Source organism: Hemibagrus wyckioides, linkage group LG15, assembly GCF_019097595.1.
Source record: "Hemibagrus wyckioides isolate EC202008001 linkage group LG15, SWU_Hwy_1.0, whole genome shotgun sequence".
Taxonomy (NCBI): Eukaryota; Metazoa; Chordata; class Actinopteri; order Siluriformes; family Bagridae; genus Hemibagrus; species Hemibagrus wyckioides.
In genome coordinates, this window is record NC_080724.1 from 15434618 (window position 1) to 15451939 (window position 17322).

General features: G+C 38.9%; 2 protein-coding genes and 1 long non-coding RNA gene across 5 annotated transcripts; 1 reads left to right on the top strand and 2 right to left on the bottom strand.

The window, feature by feature from the left end:
• The first annotated feature begins 800 nt into the window (after positions 1-800).
• Positions 801-4970, top strand: otud3 (OTU deubiquitinase 3). Of its 2 annotated transcripts, none has more exons than XM_058409720.1 (8): positions 801-947; positions 1403-1702; positions 2271-2419; positions 2930-3042; positions 3190-3312; positions 3605-3731; positions 3830-4014; positions 4108-4970. In XM_058409720.1, exons 2-8 carry the CDS (start codon positions 1497-1499, stop codon positions 4270-4272), a joined length of 1068 nt encoding a protein of 355 aa, XP_058265703.1. In that variant the 5' UTR covers positions 801-947; positions 1403-1496; the 3' UTR covers positions 4273-4970. The 2 variants fall into 2 exon arrangements, with proteins under 2 accessions (XP_058265703.1, XP_058265704.1); XM_058409721.1 differs by having other exon boundaries at positions 819-947; positions 1391-1702.
• On the bottom strand, positions 4931-13503 carry vwa1 (von Willebrand factor A domain containing 1). Of its 2 annotated transcripts, XM_058409719.1 has the most exons (7): positions 13371-13503; positions 13068-13279; positions 9755-10312; positions 7751-8077; positions 6848-7123; positions 6410-6685; positions 4931-6266 (listed from the first exon to the last, which is right to left on the bottom strand). In XM_058409719.1, the coding sequence occupies exons 2-7, from the start codon at positions 13150-13152 to the stop codon at positions 6238-6240; spliced, it is 1551 nt and encodes a 516-aa protein (XP_058265702.1). In that variant the 5' UTR covers positions 13153-13279; positions 13371-13503; the 3' UTR covers positions 4931-6237. The 2 variants fall into 2 exon arrangements, with proteins under 2 accessions (XP_058265702.1, XP_058265701.1); XM_058409718.1 differs by having other exon boundaries at positions 13068-13460.
• Positions 13504-15475: 1972 nt separating this feature from the next.
• Positions 15476-17018, bottom strand: LOC131365477 (uncharacterized). Its single transcript, XR_009206692.1, has 3 exons — positions 16807-17018; positions 16309-16403; positions 15476-15574 (listed from the first exon to the last, which is right to left on the bottom strand). It is a non-coding gene; the product is annotated as an uncharacterized LOC131365477 (long non-coding RNA).
• Between the last annotated feature and the right edge of the window lie 304 nt (positions 17019-17322).

A 17322-nucleotide genomic window follows, 5' to 3' on the forward strand; every position in this document is an offset into this window, starting at 1 on the left:
CCTAGTAATCAAAAATGGGAACTGATACAAACTCTAATAGGGGCCCTTTGAGACTGGAATCCCACTGCTACATGCTCAGGAGAGGAGCTGCAGACAGAACAGTAAATAGGGGCAACCAGATGTTAGATGCTGTTGGGCTCTAAAATTTGTGGAACCTGGCAACACTGGTTAATGATAATACCATTACTATGTTCATCTCACACATGTAAAACACACCTGCTGCATAAAACACAGTTGAAAAAGGTACTACTAAAACGACTCAGACTAATAGATTGTATGCTGGATAGCTGTATGTTGTCAAAAATGATCTGCAAATTACAGAGTTATTCTAAAAGAAGCAGGAATGAATCTTAGCCATACATTGTTTTAGAGAAATGCAGTCTTTTGTTTATCAGTGTGGGGTCCTAAGCATCAAACACACACACACACACACACACACACACACACACACGCACACACACACACCTAATTAAATGTACATCTATTAATTGTTCTGGCTGTTTGTAGATGAAAGTGAACCCTCCATGGGTCCATTTTCTGGAGCCAATCCCATGGGACTCGGGGACAATCTATCTCAAAGCACAGTTGCACACACTGCAATCTGGGTATGTCAATCAACTGGGGTAGTAAACTCGAGTATTTAAATAAATAAATAAATAAATAAATAGACAGATAGATAGATAGATAGATAGATAGATAGATAGATAGATAGATAGATAGATAGATAGATAGATAGATAGATAGATAGATAGATAGATAGATAGCTTGTTATCATGCTTGGTCCAAGGTGTTTCGTTACACAAATTCTATCGACCGTCTCGATACTGCCCCTTTAAGGCCACCGTACATCAGGAAGTAGTCTGTACGCAGGTAAACAAAATCAGCCGATCGTTTTTATCTTGAAAAAAGGACTTTGTAAGGAACGTAATATCTTCTCATTCATCAATGTGAGTATGGACTTTTACAGATTTGGTGCTAAAGTCATTGCGACCATTTCCGATTTATTGATATATTTAGTTTTTTCGCTAGCTTTGCTAGCTGCCTTCCTTAGCTACACGGTCGCCATGCGCTTATCTAAACAGCTGTGTGTCGAGTCAGCATGAACACTGTTGAGTTTAGTCTTTCTCACCATTACGTGTTTTAGATTGCGAATAATTTTTTAAAAACGCCACTTTTTTTTGTCTTTTTCTGCAAAACAATATTAGCTAATTAATAATGTACACTTTAACCTCAGCCATGTTAACCCTAGTTAGCCTACATATGATTGTCTTCCATCTGCATCTCTATTTCGATTTCTAGACAACATCATGTCGATATACGCGGCTGATATGTGAAAATGGCTTTGTTTGATTTTGGTGTACTGATAAGTTATATTTTGTTGTCATAACAGCCTTCTGTTTAGTTTGCAGTTGTACGTGGCTGTCCGACAGATTTGATGAACTCATCAGCCGTCACACTGAAGCCACAACAGTCGGTGTTGGCCACAACGCATCGCCATGTCGAGAAAGCAGTCAGGAAAGCCTGTACGTGGAAACAAGAAATGTGAGCTTGAGAGGAAGAGGGATGAACGTGCAGCCCGTAGGGCTTTGGCCAAAGATCGAAAAAACCGGCCTCCAGGGGAGGATGAAGGAGAGGAATTTGTTAGTTTCTCCATCCAGCTCAAAGCACTTGGTCTCAAACTGAGAGAGGTTCCAGGAGATGGGTATGTTTAGGATTTGAAGTCAAAGTTGAGCTTTGTTCACACTCAAAACATATCAGTTGACTGTTTTCCTGTAATGTCTGTGCATGCATTCCTTCACACATGCCGAGCACTAAAGTGTACTATTTCCTGTCTCAAGCATGTCTTCGTTATGTAGTTTTTTACCAAAAAATGATGCTCATAATGCACCTTTATAATGAAATATATTTATGGTCTGATTATGTATCCTAAATCTTTTTTAAATGTACACTTTGTCCACAATTCTTGGAAAATATTAAAGGTTCGGAAGATAAGGCTACCACCAAGGCAGTGTTTAGTGCCCTTTGTTTCTGAGGGTGCATGGGATTTTTTTTTACTAGAATTTAGATTAATATTGTCTTTACACTTATTTTATCTGTAACTCTCAGTGATAAATGATACACTTACCTGATTCTTGTTTACATTCTTAGCATCAATAGAATTTAAATGATTTAAATGATTGTCTTTACACTTATTTTATCTGTAACTGATAAATGTTTCAAAGATGCAAATGAAATTATGAAAACAAACATGCGTTTTTTTTCGTCTATAGAAACTGCTTGTTCCGTGCTCTGGCGGATCAGTTGGAGGGACACTCAAGAAGTCACTTGCGTTTACGTCTGGAGACTGTTCAGTACATGAAGTCTCACAGGCAGGACTTTGAACCTTTCGTGGAGGATGATGTGCCGTTCACTAAGCATGGTGAGAAATAGGGGGTGAAAAATAATTCTACTGGGAAGTAGGTGCAAAAAAAAAAAACAAGACACTTGAGACTGTCTTATGAATAGAATGTCATCCACTGTTCTGTTTAAGCCTATTATTCTGTACTTTTGCCTCACCTTATTTGAGATCACATTACTGGACCTAATGAATTTTGACACTAAATTGCCTGAAAATTGATAGATAATTAGCCTTCTCATTTAAGTACAAACGTGATAGGCCTCCATTGAGTATAATTACAGAGAACATGCATGAGTTATTACTCTTCTGATATCTTTTTTCACATTAACAAATGGCAGGTGCTGTCACTTGCAGCCATGGTGTATTCTGCACATTTATCCCACCTTGCTCAAAAATGTCAGTAATGTCATATCAGTTGTAAACGTGCTTGAAATAATTTCATTAAAACCAAAAACTCTACTCTTTTTTTTTAATACAGTATGTGCTCTACTAAATCTGTAAATATAAATATATCCACTTCTTATCTTCCAGTGTCAGACCTCGCAGAGCCAGGCACCTTTGCAGGCAACGATGCAATAGTGGCCTTTGCTCGCAGTCAGCAGGTGAAAGTAGTCATCCATCAGCTGAATGCTCCATTGTGGGAGGTGATGTACAGCTGTTTGACTCTTATTTGACACTTCTCTTACCTGACTCTTGTTTAGATCCTTAGCATCAATAGAATTTAAATGATGTTGATGCAAACTGTTGGTTGTGAAAAATACAAGCAAAGGTAATGTGATGTCATCTTTTAGATAAATGGATCAGAAAAGCAATTATGTCAGGAGCTTCATATAGCATACCGTTACGGTGACCATTACGACAGCGTCCGGCATATTGCGGACAACTCCGAAAGCCCTGCCCATCTGCGTATAGCGGTTTGTAAAATATTTAATTATCCTTTATTCTGCAGGTTCACAACCTTGGTCCTGGAGTACCATTTGTCCTGCAAAACATCAGCTCAAGAGGGGATGTTAATTAGCTGATTAGTTTAATGTAGGGAAGGAGCAGTTAAAACAGTAAAATGTGCAGGACATATGTACTCCACGACTGGGGTTAGGAAGCTGTGTTTTATTCAGTACCTAAAAAATCAAGCAGTACAAGAACAATTATGTTGCATATTTCAGATAGACTGATCTTGTGTATACTGTTCTCCTCCCCTTATGGTAGAATCTAAATAATTCAAGACGGTTTGGTGATGGCGAGAAGGACAAACAGAGAGCCCCTTCCCCCAGCCACTCTCCTTCTGACGATGAAGATGTTATCCTTAATTCCCTAAAGACCACCAGCCTGAACAGTAAGAGAAACACACTATTTTTTTCTGTACTATTATCTTGTCCTTGGCGGAGTGCTTCACTCCCCGTACCATTTCTTTGTTTGGTTTGTCTCTCTCAGGTCAAGAGATAAATCCATGCCAATCAAGTGCCACCTCACAGAAGTGCCATGCAGAATGGCTTGAAGCTGAACTGAGTAATCAGTCATCACCCTCTGACTTTGGAACCAGGAAACACCCCAAGAATCAAAGTGAATGCAGTGACAGCGCATGTCCACCTGAGAGCAGTACCACACACAAACCCAAGGTTAATGCTGCTTATATCATTTATGCTACAGGTGGATTTATTGTTTGGGAAATGACTTGTGCTAACTGTTATTTCTGTTTTTTTGGATTCTAGCTGTCTAATAAACAAAGGAAAGAGCAACAGCGTCTAGAGAAGAAGAAGAAGCAGGAGGAAAGACACAGACAGAAGGTTCTTCAAGGCAAAAGTTCACATGACCAGAATCAGAATCTGCCTGAACCGGTTACACTTGTGCCAGCTTTCAACACTCTTAGCATCTAAAATAGTCCGGGACATACAGTTCTAAACAATTCTCTGCTGCTTTTTATTCTATTATCCGACTATGACAAGAAATGGGTAAGTTCTACATTGTGCATATGCTGAGAAGTGCATGGAAATGTATTCTGGCCTAAATGCTGCCATCTTAATGACAATAAGAGAAAATTCTCTCTTTAGGGTAAAACCATCATGGTATGTGCTATGGATGCCTTAGCTAAACTGTCATATCTTCATATTTTTTTTTAGTTCACTGTATTATTTAGAACCAAAGAAAAGTCCAAACTGTAATTAGGCAGTGTGGAAATAGCATTATATTTTTGTTCTTGATAATGCTGGTGTATTGGCTCTTTCCTTTGACTTGTAAGAAATTCCTTTCTGCTTCTGGTCAATGCTGCCACTGTTTATTGTCATTAATTGGGTTCTTCTTTGGTCTACATGTTTGCATTCATTTACAGAGGATTTGCCATCTTTATATTTTGACTCATAATTACGTATTGAGAATATCGGCATGCATTCAGTATTTCATGTGAGAAATAATTAATTGCACATTCATAATCTGAAGAATTGTTCTGTAATTATAGTTCGTATTCCTGTGTTCATGTTACACGAACGAATGAGCATTCACAATTTTATACAGAAGTGGAAATTTATTTATTTAAAATCAATCAACAATAAAGCTGGGGGAGTCTTGTACAGTATAAGACATTGTGTATATAATGAAATATTTACAGGTATGTTTTTTTTGTAACGCAATACACCTGTGATATGCTGAGTCTTCTACCGCTTAATATATTTAGACAGCATTCAAGCATGACGAGTAGTTTGGCAAACAATACGCTTCAACTAAAGAAAGTGCTAAGTTTAGAGCCATCTTATTTACATGTATATTAAACTTTTAAAGCAACTTCTCAATATATGGACATTACACCAACTCATTAAATAGCATGAAATTATAGAATGTACTGTATTTAAAAGCATCAATATATCTGATAATCCACAAGGAGGCAGTAGAGGACTTCGCTGATACAGCCCATACTTTACTCATGTGCAAAGCAAAAAACACATCCTGCAAGGACAAAATACAGGAGTAAGGTATAAAAAGCAAATCTTTATGTACATCCCTAAAGCAGACGTGTGTGTGTGTGGGTAGTGGATTGTGCCTCAGACATTTTCTGAAAAACTGATTAAGGCCCTTCTTGACCACAAAGCATTTGGTACACCCTCTTATTAGTAGCTAAGGAATTAAAAATCTGTTCCTTATTTTCATCAACCTTACAGTCTCATAGAGAGATAATTATGGTGGCTTAAATGAGTGGCTTCTAACCCTGATCCTGTACGACCCATAGACTGCACTTTATTTTTTGTTTTTGTATGTTTTCTGTGCTCAAGTACACACGTCAACAAGGAAGGGCGTGTTAATTAGTAGCCAGGGAAAACAGCACCACAAGTAAGGCAGGGGTATTCCAGAAACATGTATAACAACCACTGGGATAATCATTCTCTTTAACAATACACATACAATACACAGTTTGCTTTCAGGCAGTGGTTTAAATGTGCAAGTTTAGCTAGGTGTGTGACCTTACTATAATAAATGTTCCATTGTTCCCATTTCCAAAGATAAAATGTATGGGGGCAGTAAGACAAGATATTCGATTCAATTTCATTACTAAAATATATACCTGATATACAAAACTGCATGCTTCTGATCGATGTTTCTAAATGGTTTCGTCACCAAATTAACTGTTTATGCTACCAGCATTTAATTCTTGTTTGTGTTTAGTGCATGCATAATGTGCAGATTTAAATAAGTTTGGTTTGTCTATTCAGTGCAGTTTGAGTTGGTGTATTGCTTTAGAGCACCTCTCAATGGGCGAAAAACGCTATAACCATATAAGTTATAACCTTTTCTCATCCCCTTTTTCCATCTGTGGTAAGGTTTTCAGCCCTGCATCCATCTGTCTGGCAGGATTACAAGTTGTGACTCCAAGCAAATGCAGCTGTAGGAAAAGTTTAAACAGAAAAACAGGATGCTCAACGGGCAGCATTCTGCATGTTAGCACAATTTACACATAATCATGTATTTTTAAATCTAGTATAAACTGGAATACAGATACGTTGTTGAAAATGTCACAATACCGACCTGAGCCGAAGTGAGCCGAACAACAAAGGCCTTCTCCTCGAGCTGACTTGTAAACAGGGGAGACACAGACGCGGGCATTGTGGGGTACGTGGGTAAGTGTTGTAGAAAGGAGGTGGGGTGGCAGATACAAAGTGGAACGCTGCCTAGAGGATTGTGCAGACTCGCCCTCCCACGTCAGCCAGTAACCACGTAAACCTTCAGCACCACCCTTCCACTTGACCAACACTGAGTCATTTCCCACCGTCGAGAGATGCAGATCTGCTAGAGCTGGCAACACTGACAAAAAGACGGAAATTTAAGTTTTTCCTCATTCTACACTGAAAGAGGAAATGAAGAAAAAGTCTTGGCAAAAACAGTAGCTATTGGTAGGAATCGAATAATATACATTTAGATGGATTTACAACAATATACTTTCAAAGACAACACACTAATACATGCCTTCTTGAGTGCATGCTTTGACAGACATGGCTTTCTCTTTGCCAGAGAAGTAGCTGGCGCTCACAGTGACCAGGTACTGTGTCCCGGGCTGCAGGTTTGTCAGTACCGTCGAGTCCTGCCTGTTATTAACCGTGAGCACATGGAGTTTCCCTGTTGGAAGGGTGGAGTACTCCACCTGGTAAGTCTGTATAGATTCAGGTTGCAGTGGCCCCCAGCTTACTTTCACACTGGTCATGGTCGACTCAGAAACCGTCACCTGCGCTGGGCTCTGGATCTCTGTGTCAGTGGATATGAGAGGAAGAGAGATGTTTAACCGAGAGGGAATTTGGAATGTAAACAGTTTTTGCACAGACACTATTTATCTCTGTATGTAAACTCACTTCACTTTTTGCACCAAAACACCCTGTCTTCATTTATATGGAAATTACTACAAAGTTTGGACCCTTAGAAGGGTCTTTCTATTTTTTCCAATTTTCTACTGTTTCATAATAAGAATAAGAAGAAGAAGACCAAGAACAAGAACATTATGTGACAATACATGAAATTATGCAGTGGGTGAGACAAAAGTTAAACAAATAATAACTACATTATTGTTTATATTTGTTTAACATTATCCTTCAGGAAGCCTTGCAGACTTCTGGCATGTTCTCAAGCAGCTTCCTGAGGAAGTTTAACCGAGGAGCCTTTTTGTAAATAGGAAGAGCACTCTGTGTTGCATCTAATAAAAACTACTTATTAAAAATACATGTAAAGTCAGCTTGATTATTAGATATATCTTCCAGGAATTTACCAAAATGTTTCTCATGTCCTCCTGCCCCTTATTTTCTGAAATTTTCAGTAGAACAATGGGCATATGAATCAAAATGGCATCCACTTCATAAATGTACCCCTTGTTGATCTCACCTGGTTGTGTAGTGAAGGTGGTATGTAGGGTGTTAAAGATGTCCAAGTTGGATTGTGGGATTAGCGTGACATTGTATGTAGTGTTCGGATGTAGGTTGCTCAGCCTGGCAGAGCTGGTGTTGCCAGGGCGGGTGATTCTCTGATAGGGACCTACAGCTGTGCTTTGGTCAGTACCACTGCCTGGCACACTCCCTTCTGCTTGTCCCGAGTAAACAGGTCCAAAGCGGATGTCATAGAACCCGTCTCCTGCAAGCACAGGCCTCCAGTGTAACTCTGCACTAGTAGAGGTGATGTCTTGGACCTGCAGCCTCTTAGCTCGAATGATTTCTGGTAATCAGAGAACAGTAATGAGAGAACAGAGTTTAACAAGGAGTAAGCCAGGAGGAATGTCTCTCAAAATAGAAAGCTCAGTCAGGGGATGTTGCTGTGACAAATAGCAGCGTCATGAGAGTGCTCAGTAAGGGTGAGAGAGTGTATCTGACTAACTCTATTAGGGCAGAATGCCATGCCATATTTGTTATTCCTAACCTGATCTGTATACCATGCTTATGGTCTAGGTATGATGTATATGTAAGAGTCTAAAACTGGACATTTACGTGACACTCAATCTTGGAAGAGGATTACTTACTATTAATACCTGGAGGCTCTGAGAAGTCTCCCACGAGATATAGAAAGGGCAAAATAATTTTTTTTATAATTAGCCCTTCTCTCTCATTACACAGTATATTGCTCTGTCCCCTCATCTTGTAGACAAGTGTCGCTGTCTCAAGTTATTTATGTCCCTGACTTGTCTGGCCAAGGAGCCTAAATTTCTGCAGCATGCAATGGTGAAGGCTAGAGGACCACAGGTCCACACCCATATAGTCTGTCTGCTCTTTTCTTATTCTTTTTTCCTCAGATGTCAAGAATTGTTTAGCATCTTTAAAGTGACATTTAAATTTAGGACACATTTTACAAATGCTGATTGTCATTGTTAAAGTCTCAAATTATTCTCATTTGTGTATTTGTGCCCTATACAAAATAAGTATTTCTTACACTGCATATTCTTGTGAAAGTATCTATACCCCTCTGTGTTTCTCCTGTTTTGTTGCATTATAACCTGGAATTAAAATAAAATTTTATTTGGATTTTTCTTTTAATTAAATGAAAGAAATAACCTAAAAACTTCAGAAGTCAAAATGAGTTGATTACGGTCCATTTGTCTGCAGTGTCACATGATCTGTCACATGTTGTCAGTATAAATACAGCTGTCATGAAAGGCCCCTGAGTCTTTAACATCACTAAGCAAGGAACATGAACAGCAAGGAGCTCTCCAAATAGGTCAGAGTAGAGATGTGTATAGCAGGGTTGGGTTATAAATTCAAAAAAATATTAAATCTTTAAAATCATTAAATATCAACATGGAACGAATATGGCACTACTACAATCCTAACAAGTCCATTCTCCAAAACTCACACACCTGCCAAGGAGAGTATTAATCAGAGATTTAACAAAGACACCAAAAATAACACTGAAGGACATGTGAGGCTTTTCATAAGCAGGGACTAAAAACTGGTCAGGATTGAAATAAGGGTAGATGTTATTAAATACAAGGCAATTCTTGAGGAAAACCTGAAGTAAATTGAGATTCTATGGCATGACTTGAAGATTGCTGTACAGAAACCCAATACAACTTGAACGGGCTAGTGTAGTCTTGCTTTAAAGAATAGTGCAAAAATCCCAGTGGCTCAATATGCCAAGCTAATTGAGAAATACCCCAAGAGACTTGCAGCAAAAGGTGTCTCTACAAAGTATTGACTTCGGGGGGGGGGGGGGGATTTCTGGGTTGTTTTTTTGTCTTAATTATTGTTTATGACGCAATAAAAATGTTTTGCGCCTGCAAAGTGGTAGGTATGTTGGGTAAATCAAATGATACAAACCTTCAGAAATGCATTTTAATTTCAGGTTGTAGCACAACAAAACAAGAAAAGTACCAAGGGGTGGTGAATAGTTTTGAGCTCTTACCAATGATGGCATTCCTCAAGTCCTCAGTGATGATATTCATGTCTTCAATATCCACGAAATACAGGTGATCCTCAGCAGGAGGACTCACAACATCCCTTAACACTTGGTAGTTCCCTCGACCGGTGGACACAATCAGCACATAGACACCCTCGTCCCGCAGTTCATCCATGTATTTCTGCACATCCCCAGGCTCCACGCCATCAGTAAGCCACACCAGCACTCTCGGTAGTCCTTCTCTGGCTCCCCCTGGGATGCCCTGTTTCAACACCTCCTCCTTGGCAATCAGAAGTGCTTCCTCTGTGTTTGTGTCTCCTCCAAGTTTTTGAGTCCTCTGCAGTGCTTCCTGAAGGTCCTGCTGTCTGTTATAAGCCTCAAAGCCAAACTCCAGGTGAGGCATGGTGCTAACCTGTAGTAGCGCCATCCTCACTTGCTCATGGCCCAGAGAAAAAGGCTGCACAAGCTCTGACAGGAACTTCAGCATGTGGAAAAACTCGAACATCGACACACTGCCCGAAGAATCCAGTAGGAACAAGACGTCTCCTTCACAGCAATTCAAAACTGTGGGCGTAAAGGAAAGATCAGAGGTTTATGATGATGTTTTGAAAAGATGGTGGAAGATGCTATCACCATTTAGGAATGGATTTAGAAGATAAGACTCGGTGAAACTTAACTTAACAGTGCTACGTGGTGCAAGACATTATGAAATCTATTATTTTCACTGATCAAGACATTTGTTTTGTAGTAATATTTTAGTTATGAACAAGATGACAAATTCACTACCATGCACAGAGTGGTATAAATTAGAGTGTGAGAGATCCAGGAAAATGTGAGATGTAATTCCAACCCTTTAATTTAAGCCATTACTTTTATCTCAAGGGGAATAGAAATTAATTCAGCCATCTAAAGCACAAAATAAAATGTTTCCAGATAAGGAACAAACAACAAATGTTCTATACTCTCACTGGCATCATTATTCCCCTCCCACTGTACTTTCCAGGGTTTTCCTCCATGCTCCCACGCACTCCTTGACACACACACACACACACACATACACACACAAATGTATGCTACTGCACAAAATCTTCATTCCTTCGCTTCCCAGCGTTTTTGGAACAACATAGTCACACAGTTATAAAACGTTCACTGAAAGCAATAAAATGGATAAAACCCGAAACCTTGTAATATAAAGTCAACTAGAAAAAGGAAAAATAAGAAGAAATCCACACATTAAATGCAGGCGAAAAAAATATCATATAGAAAGTGTCAGATTTATAGGGAAAAAGGCTGCAAGGTTTGTTAAAAAAATATTTAGACAGAGCCAGAAAAGTAGTAATGATCTGCCAGCAGTTATGGATTTCCTGGCAGAGAAAAGCTCCTTAAATTAGAGTTGAAAAATAAACATAAACAGATGGTGAGTGGTAGCAGCAGGACTACTGGATACCATGAGGGTTAGTGGGGGGGTTAAAAAGGGCAGCGTTAGAGAGAAACCCAGTAAAGGGGGAGGTGAGGTCTGCGAGTCTCATAAGAATGAAAGGAAGGAATGCACTTTTTATTCCAGAGACCACAGTAGCAAGAAAGAATGAGTGCTGTGTGTGTGAGGGAGATACATCATAATAGCTGAGTGAACCCATGCCCAATAAGACAATTCACTAACTAATCAAAAGAGCACGTAATTTCTACAGTGGGTATTCAGACTTGCATATAAACAAGATTTTCTCATGCCCACTATGTGCCCTTCGATATTAACCCACAAATTAGTGTCACAATACAATCATTCAACAGCTTGTGAAACACTTGACTGCACATCGGCACAGTCAGTCTAACCAGTGACTCTTGAAGAATTCTCTAAAGCATTCAGCCATCTCGAGATGAGATCAACAATGTGAAATGTCCTCATAATCCGAATACAAGTGACCACTGCATGGGTCATCTAATGATGAGAAGCAGGATCATGTCCAAGTGCACTCATATTCTAAGCCACAATGGCTTGTAATATATTGAATTATACCCTCTGTTCTGCTCCTGCTGTGTGTTTGCCTCTATGATCTTCAATTAGTATGTAGTGTTCACTGCATTGGCTCTCAAACATATGGGTAACTGTCTGGATCAGAGCCCAGGTGGCACATGAAACCAAAAAAATATCCAATGAGACATTCTGACAATCCTAAAACATAGCCTGACAAGCAGATCACTGAGTTCTTATAATGATGTAGGGAAAATATGTATTTATTCCCAGGCGAAACCAGAGCACAATGCATGTACATCTGGTGAGTAAGCATTTAGTCAGACACTTGTGCATCTAAAATTAATTGAACTAAAACATTTCTGTGCACTAAGTGACCTGTAACTGAGAGGACAGCTGCTGTGATTGAGTGAACAGTGTTAAAACCTGTTGTATGAACACCGGTTAACGATTTACTGTTTCAGACAAAACTAAAATACAGTGCAGGTTAAAAGAAATGGAAGAAAGTTGAGTTTTTAAAAAATTCAAAAACAAATATAGTTGTGGTCACTTTGCCATACAAAACAAGTCCATTCATAGCTTGTTAATGTGCACTATATGAAGTCATCTGACTTTTCTATGGGATAAAGTACAAAAGCATATCAAACAAAATTTCATTGGAAGTCCGGACCACCCATGTTGTGAACTGATTTTTTTTTGGAGCCATATTCAAGAATACGAATTTAGGTAAGGCGAAACGATGGGTTTCTTCTGTTTTTCACATTCATACAGTGAAATAACTGATCGATGATTGATATTGCAGATCAGTTTCGATCACCATATTTAACTTTAAAACAATTTAACATGTCAGAGTTGGGTGACTTAAAACAAAACAAAACAAAACAAAACAGAAGCAGTTGAAGAATCAGCTAGATATAGGCTCTTTCTGCAGACATTCTGTTTGCTGTTCATATTGGGCTATTGCCTGTTTTCTATTATGATGTGGGTTGTGCAGGTATTTAGACTTTGGGTGGCCAAGAGGGGCTGCAGTGGTACCTTCTAATTACGTATAAAACAAATTCCCATTATTAGAGGATCTCCTTTCTTTCTTTATGCATAACACAATGTTATTTGTTCAATTGCATTGGTCAGAATATCAAATACAACACAACGGCGAGTTCTACAGTATGTGACCCATTTAGTCTGTATGAACTGCACAATTGTAGTCAAAACTGGGGCGCCAATTAAGATGATGGGACTTATTTAACCCTATGTGAAAAGGTTTATTTGTGCAAAGTTTAATGTGTGCCTAAAAATGAGTCGCAAAGTAAGACAAGGAAACGAAAGTTCAGATCTATCTGTGTAACTCACCTGAACCGGAGCTCGAGCTCTGCGACTTGGCCGCGCGCAGGTGAAGGCTGAACAGCAGGCACGTGAGCACAAGCCGAAACTCCATCGTTTGCTTCTCTGCTGTTTACTGAGGCTCGAAATGAAATATTACTGTACTAGCCTACTGAAGACTGTCACATCTACGGCAGGTAATAATCATGTTTCGCCCAGAGATTTTGCCCCAGCAGTCGACCCTGAAAAGGTTGGAAGATTAGTGATGACTTTTTTTTTTTTTTGCTTTATTACACGCCTCCTTTTTCTCGAAAGAATACAATAAGTGCACACCTGTAGTTACAATTTCCGTCGACTGACACCCGAAGCGCTGCGTCTTGTGGCAGGCTAAACCAAAAACAGATTGAGACTGTGAGAGCTAGAGCTACTGAATTTGCCCAACTCCCTCCCTCCTTCCCTCCGTTTCTCCCCTTCCCTCCCTCCCTTCTTTTCTTTCGTTCACTCCCTACTTTCTGTCGTGTCCAGCGTTCACCGGCTTGGAGCCAGTCCCAGCTTTCCCTGTGGCTATTGCAATGCACATGCAGCTATAACTGGGCAGTGCCGCCTGAAAACAATCAGGGGTCTATCTTATTTAGATTAGGTGTTTTAACAGCGAAATGGAAGTGCTTTTTATACAAAATCATGTTTCAACACATGGTCAGGTGTGGATGTTTACCCAGCACAGATGGAAGAAGAGATTGAAACACAGATACCGCACATAAAAGTGTGAAAGTCCCCTAGAAAGATAAGAGACCACAAACAATTAAATGTATTTACCAGCAATGTGCTTTAGTTCTATTGTTTCCAGAAGCCATTACTGGACTGCACATGTCCAGATTTGAAATTAGTTTTGTAAAGTTTGATGCTAAAATCCCAATAAACTTCAACAAGGGGTGACGTGGATTAACACACCCAGTAAGCAAACACAGGGTAGTTGTGAAAGACCAGTCTGGTGAGCATGTATTGTCCTTAATTTCAGCTGTACTAACTAAACTATTCATTTGTTACTTTAACTTTTCCACCTCAGTAGTAATAGAGAATGCTTTCACTATTCTCCTAGGCCGTAGCGGCTTGCATATTGAGTCCAGCAGAAGCAGTAAACGTGGATCTGTGCACCTGCTAAAGCTTTGTCCTGGAATGTGTATCGCTGTAAGACATGCATACGTACTAGAATGCACAGTTTAGATAAGATTCCTTGGGGCTGTTTGCAGTCTGAACAAGTATATTAACATAGATATATTGCCATGATAACAATTTGTATTTCAGGATCAGGAATACAAGCTGCATCAAGGGCACAATACCACTCAGCTAGATCAAATATCAGATATCTACAGGCTCTCTAATATCCGCTCACACCCTGGAAAAGACCTTAACCGTAAGTTGTAGGGGTTTGTGAACCATTTAGAGGCAGGTATGGACCTGCTGCAGTGATGAGATAAAAATGTTCAACAAAGAAGACCACAAGTGTATACAAGCAGTCGTGCATATTTCACCATAGAGCTTTATTTTTGTTTTACACCCAAAATATGATGTAATGGCATCATATAGATATGATGTAATCACGCTCCAGAGATGACTATGAATGGAAATTAAAATCTCCATTGTGCAAGAAGACATGTATGGCAGAAAATGCTGACATGCAAATGAAGTGTTGTATAACATAATCCTCAAATTGAAGTGATTGATTTGTAAAGGAAATTGAAGAGGTTAAATCCTGAACCCTTAAGTCTTATTTGCTTTGTCCCTTACAGAATCAGTACAGAATCCAACACCAGAGTGTTTCCTTATCAGAGGGTTATAGAAGCCCTTTAGGAAGCTAAGAATCATTAATCTATCTATCGAACTATAAGAAACACTAAAGAATACTTTTCTTTCTTTGAGTCCATTTGTTTTAAAAGAAAATCATTGTGTTTTTTTAGGATGAGAAAGGCATTATACAAATTAAACCTCTTCTAATAAAACAATGCTAATATTAATTGAGTCTTTTATTCCTTTCTGCACTACAACTTGGATGAACCGTGGACACACACATTCACACCTCTGACCAATTTACCATAGCAAATCCACCTACATGCATGTTTTTGGGTGGTGGGAGACATCTGGAGAATCTAGAGGAAACCCACACAGACATGGGAGGAAAAAAAGCAAAACTCCACACAGACAGTAATTCTTTAGCTACCCACTGCAGCATGAAGTTAACTTGCTTACTTGCTTGAAGACTCCAAGTAAAACTCCAATAAACCATTCTATAAAAGCCAAAATATTTACTGCTAATATCAAAAACCAAAAAATGCATTTGCTCCCCTAAATGTTATTAAAGGCCAGCAAGAATAGTTATACTTTTTTGCATCATTAAATAGATTGTAGCAACATTCAATCTGAATATAAAAATAATCTCACCTGTCAGATTTATGGGACTGTGTCATTGAAACATGAGAGAAGTACTGGCAGAGATGGCAGTGGGCACAGTAGCAGAAAGCCCTGTTCAACATTCCTGGCTGAGGAGAATGGAAATACATCACAAATGGCAGAACACAAACTTAAAGATTCACACAAATGTTTGTTTTCTGTTTATTTTGAAAAGTTTTAATGCTTCAGCTATGTTTTGAGAATTATTTTATAGGTAGCTCCAATCAAAGAAGGTCATTTTTTTAAAACTTCCCTCCAATGCCAGATATAACCCTGGACATTTAAAGGGTTCTCTTTGTCCAGAAGTATATCTATATATGCCTTGTCCAGTGTCAGTGAAGGCTGCTGTTCTCTGCACGGAAAGTTAAACCATTTTACTGCACCTCATTTACATGGCAAAATGTATACAGATATACTCTTAGACAAAAGCATTTCGATTTCATACACACTGTATATATCATATACACAATCAGTGAATAGATTGTATTTATTCGTTACATAAATCTAGATTGCTTATATAAGTACACTGTAATAATGGAAAATAGGAAAATCTGCTAAATTTGTAGCACAGGGGAACTCCGAGAGATGGGGACAGGAAATGACACACTTGGGTATTAAGGCCTTTGTGACCTGGTTTAATGAGCATTGGGCAGAATAAGCAAATAATTAACATCCTCCATACCAAAAATACTCTGGAAACTCAAGCAGATTGTCCAGTCTTCCATCCTGTGTTTGTTATGAATTGTCTGAATGCCAGTTGTCTTCCCGGACTTAAGGACAGATTATTGATACCTGCGTCACCGTAATTTCCTCTCACACCAACCTTTCTGTTTGCCTTGACTTCCATCCACTTCTTCCATCTCAAGGTCTCTGCTCCTTCTGCCAGGAATATTTCATGGATTCCTTTCTGGCCCCCATCTGTTGGTATGCAAGGTTTGATTTATCAGTTAATGTTGTTTCTGTTGGCTATGTGCAACATATTTCAGATTAAGCTGCCACTTAGTTCTTTTAATTAGATCTTTATTTTACTTTAATTTACTGTAACGACTATCTGAAGTCCATGAAGCAGTAAATAATGCTCAGCTATATCCAAATCTCTGGAGCAGTTACTAGCACACAACCTTGAGACAATAACCTGTGAATGGAAACAGCTGTATATGGCAGGATATCCTAACACTTCTGTAAATGTAAATGATCAGGTTCAACTGGAAGGAATTTAATTCTACACAGTGCATTTCAAAAGAGCAAATCCTTTTTCTTTTTTTTTTTCTTTCCATGCGACTAATTATTAGGTAGTATTGAATATCTTACTGTCACATACCTGGCTGCCTTTTTCCGAAGGTACACGCAACCTTCTCATTCCTTCTCATTACTGTGGCCTTGATTCTCTTTAGTTACAACACCAGAAAACGTTTCATTGTTTTAGTATTTTAAGGCTCATACTTTCCGAAGTTTCAAGGACCAACACCCATTTTATAAGTTTCCCATAGAGAGATTCCATGATGTCTCTGGCAAATGAAATTTCTGTAGCCCTTAACATGGTTTTCCTCTCCAAAAGCCAATGTCACAATGTCCCTTTTTTTGAGCAGAGCTAGGATTTCTCTTTATGAATGACCTGCTGAGGTTTTTATGGCATTCCAAAAAGAAGGGAAATGTTTCCATGCCTATAAGAAATCCTAAAATGCATTTTAGACTAGTGAAAAATGTGATAAAGGAGAGGTTTTGGTGGATAGTTTATTAGAATGGTTAAATTGCTGTGGTTTATAATCACAGTATTTGCATAATGAAATGTAAGGTAAGGGTGAACAGATTAATTTGTCTCCTTTTCTGTATTTGA

What these genes read in the sequence shown, in the direction of transcription:
- vwa1 (XM_058409719.1), bottom strand. Translation starts at nt 13,152, where the DNA reads ATGGAGTTTCGGCTTGTGCTCACGTGCCTGCTGTTCAGCCTTCACCTG. An exon ending in CTTGAGGAATGCCATCATTG is followed by an intron (nt 8,078 to 9,754) that starts GTAAGAGCTCAA and finishes TCTGATTACCAG; the next exon opens with AAATCATTCGAGCTAAGAGG. An exon ending in CAAAGCATGCACTCAAGAAG is followed by an intron (nt 6,686 to 6,847) that starts GCATGTATTAGT and finishes TCTTTTTGTCAG; the next exon opens with TGTTGCCAGCTCTAGCAGAT.
- otud3 (XM_058409720.1), top strand. Translation starts at nt 1,497, where the DNA reads ATGTCGAGAAAGCAGTCAGGAAAGCCTGTACGTGGAAACAAGAAATGT. An exon ending in TGTGCCGTTCACTAAGCATG is followed by an intron (nt 2,420 to 2,929) that starts GTGAGAAATAGG and finishes CTTATCTTCCAG; the next exon opens with TGTCAGACCTCGCAGAGCCA. An exon ending in CTGCCCATCTGCGTATAGCG is followed by an intron (nt 3,313 to 3,604) that starts GTTTGTAAAATA and finishes CCCTTATGGTAG; the next exon opens with AATCTAAATAATTCAAGACG.